Source organism: Bos taurus, chromosome 1, assembly GCF_002263795.3.
Source record: "Bos taurus isolate L1 Dominette 01449 registration number 42190680 breed Hereford chromosome 1, ARS-UCD2.0, whole genome shotgun sequence".
In the NCBI taxonomy this organism is placed as follows: Eukaryota; Metazoa; Chordata; class Mammalia; order Artiodactyla; family Bovidae; genus Bos; species Bos taurus.
The window spans coordinates 108,222,363-108,234,458 of NC_037328.1; the positions used below are offsets into that span (position 1 = coordinate 108,222,363).

The window sequence follows — 12,096 nt, forward strand, 5'->3', positions numbered from 1 at the left end:
TGTGGGTGTGATTTATCAAAAGAAACTCGTTTAGAGGCAAAAGTACTTGCACCTGACATCAACTTTGAGCATTGAAAATTCGTTTTTAAAGGATCAATACTAAAATGAATGCATAATATATTACTTTTTAAAGTACAGCTCCAATCTCAAAACCTATACACATATACATATATACCCTGAACATATGAAAAAAATATATTTATATACACACACACACTTGAGGGCACAATTTGATTCTCATGGATTCATCTGGTGAATTGAAAACAGGCTGCACGCAGCCCCGGCTCCCTCAGTGGGAATCAAGGTAAAACTGTTACCTGTGCTCTTCACAAGTTTTCCACAGTGTTTTGAAGGCATGGAGTGTTTTCAAGAGTGGGTTCAGAATTGACTAACATTTATTGAGAGACCTCAGGGCCCAGGTTCTGTGCTGTTTTACACATGCAGTGCCATTTAATCTTCACAGCAGTAACAATCTATCTGTCTCTAAATCTATTATTTCCAATTGGCAGTTGAAGAAGGGCCTCTCAAGTGATAACCTTAGACTCAAAAGAAGTGGCAGAACTGCTATTTTAAGTCAGGTCCTCAGGTCCTCTTACCAAGCCAGGTCTCTATTCCCTGATCCACACTGCCCCCTACAGGCCAGACGGTAACAGTATGGGAACCAATGGGGGAAAGTGGGTGTGGCCAGGAAGGAAGACCCAGGCAGAGGGAATCCCTTCAAAACAAATGGGACTCAGAATGTCTCCAAACAAGGAAAGATTTTTTTGTATTTATGCAGGGATATGCTATTGATTTTTTAAAAAGGTATAAACCTAATGCTTTACAAGGTACCATTCTATAGCTTCTTTCCATGATATCCTATTGCATAAATCACAGATTTCTTAAAACTGGGAACTAAAAAAATAAGTATTTGGTCACATGAATTTGCTTAAGAAAAAAAAAAAAAAAAAAAACCACAAAGCATTTTCCAGTGTTGTCCTCTATGCAATAACTAATATTTTTATGGTTAAAAAAAGTTATTCTTTGCTTCTCACTTTGATACCCACAAGTTCCTTTTCTTAATAACAGCTGGTATTCAAAATTGTTATTTCTAAAACAAATTTTTCTGTTACCACATGATACACTGTGATAAAGGGCACTTAATATGCAAATTGCTAACATAACTTAATATTATCTTCCCTCCTGTTGCTCTTTAATTTGGCATTGAGCAGCTGAGGTTTGAGGTTTTAATCAAAGAGCATTGAATGAGGCAATTTATAAAATCAAATGAGCGTTCTTTTTTCAATTATTTCATTCACTGTTTATACCTACTCAATTGTAAAACAGCCCTAGAAATGCATTAATGCAATGATTATGTCTTTCACTGCTTGACCATGTCTAAATGAAGGCTTATTTTCAAGTGCTGCAATATAGTAGAACAGTAAAGCATGCAGGCTCCAGCCCAGTGAGTAACCCAAGGCAAGCTGGTTATCTCTCAAAGTCTTATCTTCATCATCTGTAAAATGGAGATAATAACAGGACCTCCTTTATATGGTCATAGAGACGATTAAAGGAAATAATCCACAGAAAGCATTGGCGAAGTGCCTGGCATACAACAAGTGCTCAGGTCTTACTAAGATGGTGAATTTGAGAGCTCATACGGAAACATTACTGTTGCTGTTTAATTTACAGCCGAAACATTCTAAGAACTGTATTAACTACATGCTTGGCCAAAAGAGAACACGAGCATGCAAACGCATCATTCTCAGCTCAGCACAAGGACTACCCTGGATCAGGTTTCTGGCTTCCCATGTAGCACATGCCCAGAGGAGACAGCTAGGATGAACAGTAATTGCAGTTATTATAGGCATGGGGGCGGGTGAGCAGCTGGCAAGGCCCACAGGTTAGGCAAGAGCAGACTGGCCTCCAACTGAGGTTGTGTTAGAGGTTAGTAGAGGCGTAGAAGGAAACAGACCGCTGATCAGACTGGAGAAGACAGACAATGGTCTCAGCAGCAACAGTGACAGATCAAGCCCAGAGGAAGAGGACTGTGGTTCAGCAAGCAGAGAGGATCCAGCAGAAGTCAGGGGCCTGGGAAATCCCCTAGGGAGACACCTCACTGACAGAATTTGACTGGGACCAAAGGCTTCTAACCCTGAAGTTCCGAAGGACTTTCTGATTATTTGAAAAAGCTCTTCTCTTTATGACAGGCTTAGCCAAGGTGAGCTGGGGGTCATCCTTATCCCGTCCATAAATTTGAGGTCTACTCATCAGAGGGTGGTAAAACCAAGTCTTCCTATCTGCTCCCCTGATAGGGTTCATATATGAACCCAGTGGGTCTGGCAGGTCAGTCAAGGTAGAGCAAAGTCATTTTCTTTTCATGGGGCTGTCACCAACAAAAGATGTGAGAATGAATGAATCTTTTTGAATGAAGCCTCAGCAAAGGGATAATCATGGAAGATAAAACAACCTTTAGTTATACCAGTTCCAAACAATGAAGCATAAAGTTTTAAACAATAATGGCTTTGGTATTTTACCTGCCTGACAAATGAGAGACTTGGGAATGTGCCAACATCTTATATTTTCATGTTTTATTCTGTATTTAGTGTCACACCATTGCCATCATCAATACCAAAGTTGTTCTCATAGTCAACATTAGAATTCTGGGCAGGATCTGCTTGCTTTCTGAAGCTAATTCCAGTAATGATTTTTGAAAGTCTGCTTTGATTTTCAGTGTTTGTAGGCAGTCAGGAGTGAGCCAGACTCCCACACAGGAAATAGAGTCATCTTTGTCCCATGGGCACAGAGCTAAGGCATGATGACATGGTGGTGGAGCAGGGTGCCACTCTCAATTCAGTCTGACACACCTTATGGGAAACCAAATTGCTGGGCACACCAGAAAGGGAAAATCTCTGCTACTAAGAAACCTCAGGGCCCCTGGAGTCTAGGCTACATTAAATAAGGCGAAACCATTAGCAAAGCTGTGCAAAGATAGATGTAAACATAATGACCAACGAGGGGGAAGAACATGCATTTTAGGCACAAAAACACCTGAGGTGCTAGAATCAAAGCGATGCAGCAGCATAAATATAAAGCAAAGATAGATTCTTCCAGAATTTCAATAAGCCAAAAGGTTAACTATCCTAAAGCAATACTAAAACCATCAGGGATTTCTAGACAGTTGCTATTGTCTGGAATTAGGGCTGAGAAAGCACGAAGGTGGTAGTAAACTCAAGCCTTTAACTCCGGGGCAGAGTGATTTCTCATACTCAGTTTCCATCACTCAGATCAAGGCTTCCGAGTCGTTTACTTTGTACCTTCTATTAACATTTACAGCGAAGGTATCCTAAACACTCAATTTTCACATTCTTTTTCACTGACAAATCAAGAATTAAATACAAACTTTGCTAAACGCAGACCTTTTCCAAAGTGGTTCATGAGCGCCCTCTAGTGACGGTGAGGCCAGTTAAGACAACACATGCCCCCTACCAAAACTGTATTTAAAAAGTGCAGATTCACCGTATTCCATTTCTAATGCCAGCTAAAAATAGATCTTCTGCCACCATTATTTCCACAGCTATAAACTTAACTTGCTTCTCTCTTTAGAATCCGTAACTAGATAAAGCCATTTATTAAAGAATATGTAATGCAATCATCTGAAAACATTTCAAAGTACCTTTGCTTGATCCCAATGTGAATGCATTATTTTGGCTGTTGGGAAGCATTTTTACAACCAAATAAATTTGATTACAAAGCAGTCAAGGATGATTTTTTTAAAAATAACAATACACGTGTATAGTTCATTTTTCTTCCTATTTCAGTACTCCAGTGACTATGGTAACTGATCACAATGGCTAAATCCACACAACTCTGTGTTACAATTGCCTAATCATTTATTTCCTTATACATTTGGTGTTCTTTTTTTTTTTTTTAAACAGAGGCTTCCCTCAAATTCCTCCATTCCTCAACCCTGTACTCCAGAGTTCTTAAACTAGTGGACCTGGGAAAATTGTGGTCTGCAGGCATGGTCTATTTACATTTAAAATTTTCTTACTGATTGCCAACATATAAAAATCTTCTGAAGAAGGAAAATGATCTCTGGCAACACTTGGCAACATACTTCCAGGAGCCGGGGGAGGTGTGTGTGTGGCGGGAGTGGGGGGTGGGGAGTGTCCCTTTAGGTGAGCCAGTCACAACTCTCCCCATCAGTCACATGGGTTACTTACCCAGCCCTGAAAGCCTTTAAGATGCAATCTCTGAATCCAAGACCCCTTTCAGTTCTTCTCCTGAAAGTTCTCTTTAAAATCCTAGTAACCAAGCTAATCTATCCTATTTGTGCCACAAAAGGCTGCCAACAGCACAGATTAAAAGGAACACACTATCATCAAGAAAAGTAAAAAGTAACAGAGGAATGCCAACACACAAATGCATAGTTTAGACTGATTTCAAATGCAGTCAATTCCCTAAGCCTTCATAAAGTTCTCTTTGCCTTCATGACCCACATCTTTGAGATGACAAAACCCTCACCATAGCAAACAAGCAACTTGTAGATCACAAACCACCTGCTCACATCCCCAGATTCCTCTCTTGGAGCCAAAGCCCTGGAGACCAGATGACTGGCCAACCGAGTCATGAGAAGGACATGTGCACTCACGGGTGTGCTGCTATCGGAGAAGGTGTTCATGCTGACAGAGCTGCTCAGCTTGTCCGAGGACACGGAGGGCGGGGAGGGGCTCCGCTTCTCCGGGGGCTCCTGCCGCTGCAGGTATTCACGCCATGCTCGCTGAATGCTGCCAAAAACAAACAAAAAGCACAGGCACCGTCACTCCAGTCATAGACTCAGACTCTGACAAGCACGAGGATTCCGAAGGAATTGACTTTGACCAGGAACCTCAAGCACACAGAGCGTGACATGGGAAGTCAGAAGACCTGGACTGTCTGTGTTATAGGTTTGACTTTCACAAGCTTACCTGAACTAAACCAGTCTATAAGAAATAACTTAGAAAAAGTCATCTGTCAAAGTGCAATCAGTTTGCACATGTAAATGTACATGCTTCGACTTATGGGACACAAAACCTTTCAATTTCTCATCACTTTTTCAAGTGAGAATAATAAATTATTGTTGAAAGAACTGTTCTGTGCCAGGGTCAGCACTTGGCTCTGGATAGAGGAGACAGCACAGCCCTAGGGGGGCCATTCACACAGACTTCAAGGTGAAGGGCGTTCCATGATGTTAGATGGTATAGTCTATGTGACCAAAGGCATTGGCTCTGCTCTGGGACAAGACAGGCAAGTGCCCTGCGGTCATGGATTTTACATACTGTGGAAGGAAACTGGTAATGTATGATGAATAAACAAAGACATCAACAGAGAAGACAAAAATATTTCAAACTGTTATGTACTATGCAGAAAATTAACTCATGATTAGGTGGCTTCTTGAGATTTCACCCAAGGAAGTTTTTTATGTCCTGTGGTTAGTAACTCTCAAAAGAGTCATCTTCTGATCTGAATAACAGAAACCTCTTCTTCATTCTTGCCTGGAAAATCCCCTGGAGGGAGGAGCCTGGTAGGCTACAGTCTATGGGGTCGCAAAGAGTCGGACACGACTGAGTAACTTCATTTCACTTCACTTCTTCATGAAAGCTAAGTGACTTTTCTCCATTTGGACTAGTTTCTAATCTTTGAAGAGATTAATATCTAGATTTTCACATGTGACCAAGGAACTGAATCTGTTTTCTCCTGGGAGTTGCTAGACATGAACACCAGTTGTCAGGATTCAGCTTTTGAAAATAGTTTTAAATGGCTGTGCTGATTCTCTCATGATCTCTTCTCAACTCCTGGAAGCATTTGATCTTCTTCAATTCTTCCACATACAAACAAAGTTACTGAAGGTGTTTTTGTATAAACAAACATTTGTTTTCATTTGGCTAGAATAGTTCAGAAACTGTCCATTCTCAATAATCAGAGAACATAAAGAACACATACACATTTGTATGTGTTCCCTCATTTATTAAGGCTTTGTGAGTTATAATGTTCAAGGAAAAGTCCAGAAACTACAGTGAAACAACCCAGGGATCAGAGGCCAATTTTCCCTGAAACTATGAGCTGCTGGGGCCCTTGGTCATAGATGGTCACTGTTTTCTTATTTAATGTCTTCTCAAAATATACCCTTATTTATTTATTTTCCTTTGGTTTAAAATTTTAAACAGGATCTCAGAGAGACTCCTGTAAGAGTAAGAGGGTCCTGTAAGGGTGGCTGAGTGTGGTAATCCTCTTGTTTCTTCTGGGATCCATTTTACTAAGGGAGTATCAAACTTTTGGCAGCTAATTTCCATGTCATCCAAAGTGCTTGAAGCGCTGGCAACTGCCAGAGCACTGCTGAAAAGTTCTGCTACTTTTGGACACCTACAGCTTGTAAACCTGCCCATCAAGGACTTAAAAGCATGTGATTTTTTTTAAAGTAACTTAAAAAATAGAGAATACTGACAACTCATAGGATACCCACACGTTTATAGGACATGAAGTATTCCTCTCTCTAAGCCCCACTTTTTAATTGTCTTGGTTATTCAGAAAATATAGAACGAAGATATAGTAGCCTTTTGAGAAGTTGGGCTTCCCTTGTGGTTCAGCTGGTAAAGAATCCACCTGGGAGATTCTTCCCACCTGTGGGAAACCTGGGTTCAATCTCTGGGTTGGGAAGATCCCCTGGAGAAGGCAAAGGCTACCCACTCCAGTATTCTGGCCTGGAGAATTCCATGGCCTGTATAGTCCATGGGGGTCTCAAACAGTTCGACAAGACTGAGCAACTTTCATTTTGAGAAGTTATATTTTAGCGTGATGAACAGCAGGGGGCAGCATGACACCTTCAAAAAAAAACAAAACAAAACAAAACACTGCTGGACAAAAACCCAGGTGAGATCTGCAAAGAATTTAAAGCATTTTCTTCTCCTTTGTAGTTCTATGGGATCTGGAAAATGACATACCAGTTTTCCTTAAGTCAAAGATTAAGAAGAGAGTATTCTCCCCTTCGAAGTGGAAGGATATCCTCTTCTTTTCTTAATTGATAAAATGTGACATTTGTTGTTTGTTGTTTATTCTCTAGTTAGTATCCAACTCTTTGTGACCCCATGGACTGCAGCACACCAGGCTTCCCTTATCCTTCAATATTTCCCAGAGTTCACTCAAACTAATGTCCAATGAATCGGGGATGCCATCCAACCATCTCATCCTCTGTTCAGTTCAGTTCAGTTCAGTGGCTCAGTTGTGTCCCACTCTTTGCAACCCCATGAATCACAGCACGCCAGGCCTCCCTATCCATCACCAATTCCCAGAGTTCACTCAAACTCACGTCCATTGAGTCGGTGATGCCATCCAGCCATCTCATCCTCTGTCGTCCCCTTCTCCTCCTGCCCCCAATCCCTCCCAGCATCAGGGTCTTTTTCAATGAGTCAACTGTTTGCATGAGGTGGCCAAAGTATTGGAGTTTCAGCTTCAACATCAGTCCCTCCAATGAACACCCAACACTGATCTCCTTTAGGATGGACTGGTTGGATCTCCTTGCAGTCCAAGGGACTCTCAAGAGTCTTCTCCAACACCACAGTTCAAAAGCATCAATTCTTCAGCGCTCAGCTTTCTTCACAGTCCAATTCTCACATCCATACATGACCACTGGAAAAACCATAGCCTTGACTAGACAGACCTTTGTTGGCAAAGTAATGTCTCTGCTTTTGAATATGCTATCTAGGTTGGTCATAACTTCCCTTCCAAGCGTCTTTTAATTTCATGGCTGCAATCACCATCTTCAGTGATTTTGGAGCCCCCCAAAATAAAGTCTGACACTGTTTCCACTGTTTCCCCATCTATTTGCCATGAAGTGATGGGACCAGATGCCATGATCTTCGTTTTCTGAATGTTGAGCTTTAAGCCAACTTTTTCACTCTCCTCTTTCACTTTCATCAAGAGGCTCTTTAGTTCCTCTTCACTGTCTGCCATAAGGGTGGTATCATCTGCATATCTGAGGTTATTGATATTTCTCCTGGCAATCTTGATTCCAGCTTGTACTTCTTCCAGCCCAGCGTCTCATGATGTACTCTGCATATAAGTTAAATAAGCAGGGTGACAATATACAGCCTTGACGTACTCCTTTTCCTATTTGGAACCAGTCTGTTGTTCCATGTCCAGTTCTAACTGTTGCTTCCTGACCTGCATATAGGTATCTCAAGAGGCAGGTCAAGTGGTCTGGTATTCCCATCTCTTTCAGAATTTTCCACAGTTTATTGTGATCCACACAGCCAAAGGCTTTGGCATAGTCAATAAAGCAGAAATAGATGCTTTTCTGGAACTCTCTTGCTTTTTCGATGATCCAGAGGATGTTGGCAATTTGATCTCTGGTTCTTCTGCCCTTTCTAAAACCAGCTTGAACATCTGGAAGTCACGGTTTACGTATTGCTGAAGCCTGGCTTGGAGAATTTTGAGCATTACTTTACTAGTGTGTGAGATGAGTGCAATTGTGCAGTAGTTTGAGCATTCTTCGGCATTGCCTTTCTTTGGGATTGGAATGAACACTGACCTTTTCCAGTCCTGTGGCTACTGCTGAGTTTTCCAAATTTGCTGGCATTTTGAGTGCAGCACTTTCACAGCATCATCTTTCAGGATTTGAAATAGCTCAACTGGAATTCCATCACCTCCACTAGCTTTGTTCGTAGTGCTTTCTAAGGCCCACTTGACTTCACATTCCAGGATGTCTGGCTCTACGTGAGTGATCACACCATCGTGATTATCTCAGTCACGAAGATCTTTTTTGTACAGTTCTTCTGTGTATTCTTGCCACCTCTTCTTAATATCTTCTGCCTCTGTTAGGTCCATACCATTTCTGTCCTTTATCGAACCCATCTTTGCATGAAATGTTCCCTTGTTATCTCTAATTTTCTTGAAGAGATCTCTAGTCTTTCCCATTCTGTTGTTTTCCTCTATTTCCTTGCATTGATCACTGACGAAGACTTTCTCACCTCTCCTTGCCATTCTTTGGAACTCCGCAGCCCCTTTCTATTCCTGCCCTCAATCTTTCCCAGCATCAGAATCTTATATATACAAATGGCTTTAAAATAGGCATTAAAATCATCTATTGGTATAAGCCCACTCATTTCCTTAATTAAAAAGCTATTTCAGTTTTTGAATATTTACCTTATTATCCTTGTCTACATATATGAAAACAGTTTTACTTAGTCGAAAGCATATTATATTACGTTCTTTTTTCTTTAAATTTAGGGGTCAAAAATGAAAGGCCAGTCACATCACTTTAGGCTGCTATTCTAAATTGCTACACTATTTCTTTTGAATGGTAGAGCCTTGCTATTATTACTCTCTGAATCATAGAAAAGTATTTGCATCATACATTTACTCCTCTTTGCACTGATACGATGTTCATAGATTAAATTATGAATTTAATTTAATTTAATTTAATTTAACCTCAGAATACCATCTCTAAATGTTATTTTACTGTAGGAGAGAATTAAAATGCAGAGGCATTTGTCCCTCAGTCAAAGGGAATGACTTTCACTCTCTTATTCCAGCTTTATCACAATTTCTACTCACAAGTCTCCTTTACGGCTGCAGTGAAAACCCTGAACACTAACTACCTTGACATTTTTACTTCTGAAACTAAGCAATACCATCAATATAATGCTTTAAAAGCTGGTTGCAGAGAGGGAGCACTCTCTGTGTGTTCCCATATGTTGAATTATAAATAAAGTGTAGAAATTTACTTCAAAAGAGATGATAAATACATTTTTCAATTTCTTTGCCAGCTCAATTCCGATTTATCTTCCCTTGTCTCAGGGACGGCATAATCATCTGCCTCTACCCTACCTCGTCAGTTTCATAGGGTGGTGCTTCTCTCCCACACTCACAGCTACTTGGGGACTTACAGCCTGGGCAGTTCTGGTCGTCTCTGGATGTCCTTACAGAGGAAGAGCAGCAGAGAACACTCTGAGAGTTGGGATGCTTAGAGGAGGTTCGAGAGAGTCCTGGTTTTCAATTGGTTTTCAAGGATGGATGGGATTTAGACTGCTAGGGAGGAAGAGGAAAAGACCTTGGACAAAGGCATGGAAGTGAAGGTACCTGGTAGGATGCAGGAGGATCCCAGAAATGACGGCAGAGGATATGAAGATAGGAAGAGGATCCCGATGTCGACGGGGTCAGGTGGGGGCAAGACTGGGCAATACCTGCCCCTTGTGAGGGGGAATCCCCCATCAAGGCACAGTCCGTAGTTACCAGACCTTTTCAAAGGCAGCCAGATATCTGGATTCTCATGTAAAACTTACTAAATAATTTAAAAAAATACTTTATTACCCAAAGTAAGTGGAATTTGAGGATGAGAAAAGAGGGCACCATCAAAGAAAAGACAAGTCTAAGTATCTTAGGAAACGATTTTATACAGCTCTTTTTGTGTGCATTCTCCCAATCAGCCCTACCACATGTGGGCTGTCGGGAAGGCTCCACTAATATTATTATCATAGTGGTAGGTTTTGCCTGCCCAACATTAACTTCTCTTGGTTCCAGCACCCATTTCTCCACGGGGACCCACCAACCCTCAACCAATGAGCTATGAATGAGGCAGATCCCACCCCTCCACCGTAGAGAGCAGCTTGTGTGCCAGACTGAACACCCAGAGGGCAGCGATTGGTTCATAGAAGCTCACATGGCTCAAGCCAGGCAACAAGAGGCTACAGAAAGAGAAGCCCCCTCTTGCCCCTGGAGGTTTGCAATTGGTAACCTTGAGCTATCCGTGACCAGTTTGCTACAATGTTGGGAGAGAATGAAGAGAGAAGAGCTTACAGAAGACAGAGATGCCTGGTGACTGTGCCCCTTGGATGTTTATGTTAGGTAATATAATAAAAAATCTCTTTTTTTATATACAAGTTAGTTTGAGTTGAGTTTCTATTACTTGCAACTACCAGTTTCTATGTATTAGATGAAACAGCCCCTTCTCCCAGTCTTGAAGGGTTGGCCTTGTGTAGGAGATAAACCTTATCATTCAACCTTGCCCCAGCTCTTGATTGTCTCCCAAGCTTCTGCTTATCCAAACAACCCATTTCACTTTTAATAACTCCCAGTAGCTAAGGGTGTGCCCACACAGGAGACGTGGGTTCAATCCCTGGGTCAGGAAGATCCCCTTGAGGAGGAAATGGCAACCCACTCCAGTATTCTTGCCTGGAAAATCCTATCGACAGAGGAGCCTGGCGGGCTTCAGTCCATGGGGTTGCAGAGAATCAGACATGCCTGAATGACTGAGTACACACACACAGACCAGTGAGTGCCACAAAGGGGAGGATCTCAGTCAGCACCTAGATTTGGACTCATTGGAAGCTAGACCGTCAGGAAGCAGCTTTCAAAAAAGTACAAATACGCACAGTCTTGTGGGACCATAAGCACAAGCCCTGCTGGCCTCCAGAGCCAGGAAGGGATCAAGGGGTAACATTCCCTGGGTGGCAGTCACAATAACCAGGGTGTGCATACTCAATTGCTTCAGCCGTGCCCAACTCTTCTGGGACCCCATAGACTGTAGCCCACCAAGCTCCTCTGTCCATGGAAATCCCAGGCAAGAATACTGGAGTAGGTGGCCATGCCCTCCTCCAGGGGATCTTCCCAACCCAGGGATCAAACCCGAGGCTCCTGAGTCTTCTGCATTGTGGGAAGATTCTTTATCCACTGAGTCACCAAGGAAGCCCAATATCCAGGGCACCAGATGTAAAAACTGGGGCCCCAGACACTCACAAGAGCTCCTCTGCAAGAGACGATGAAGCTTTGGAGTATGGCCGAGGGGCAACTTGAAGATTAGTGCCCACCCCCCAATGTCTCAGGAAAGGTTTACAGTCAGCCCTTAGATGTGCACTTAATTAGAAGCCTCCTGTTTCACATCAAGACTGAGCTCTTGGCTCTGCTCCCTCTCGCTGTGCCCTGGGAGTGGTAACTGTTTATAAGAACACTTTCTCCGTTGCTTGTGGTCCATATCCTACTCCTCTGCTATAAAAGGGAGACTGTGTGCTGGGGCTGACCAGCTTTCAAATCAGCAAATGAGTTCTTTGACATGAAGTCTGGGCACTTTTTTAAAGGATG

General features: G+C 42.1%; 1 protein-coding gene across 1 annotated transcript in view; it reads right to left on the reverse strand.

Moving 5' to 3' along the window:
• Positions 1-12,096, reverse strand: part of IQCJ (IQ motif containing J) — a 249,489-nt gene that overhangs the window by 36,337 nt on the left and 201,056 nt on the right. The window contains exon 4 of the mRNA XM_059889873.1: positions 4,634-4,769. Coding sequence (XP_059745856.1) covers positions 4,634-4,769 — 136 coding nt within the window. The remainder of the gene's footprint in view (positions 1-4,633; positions 4,770-12,096) is intronic.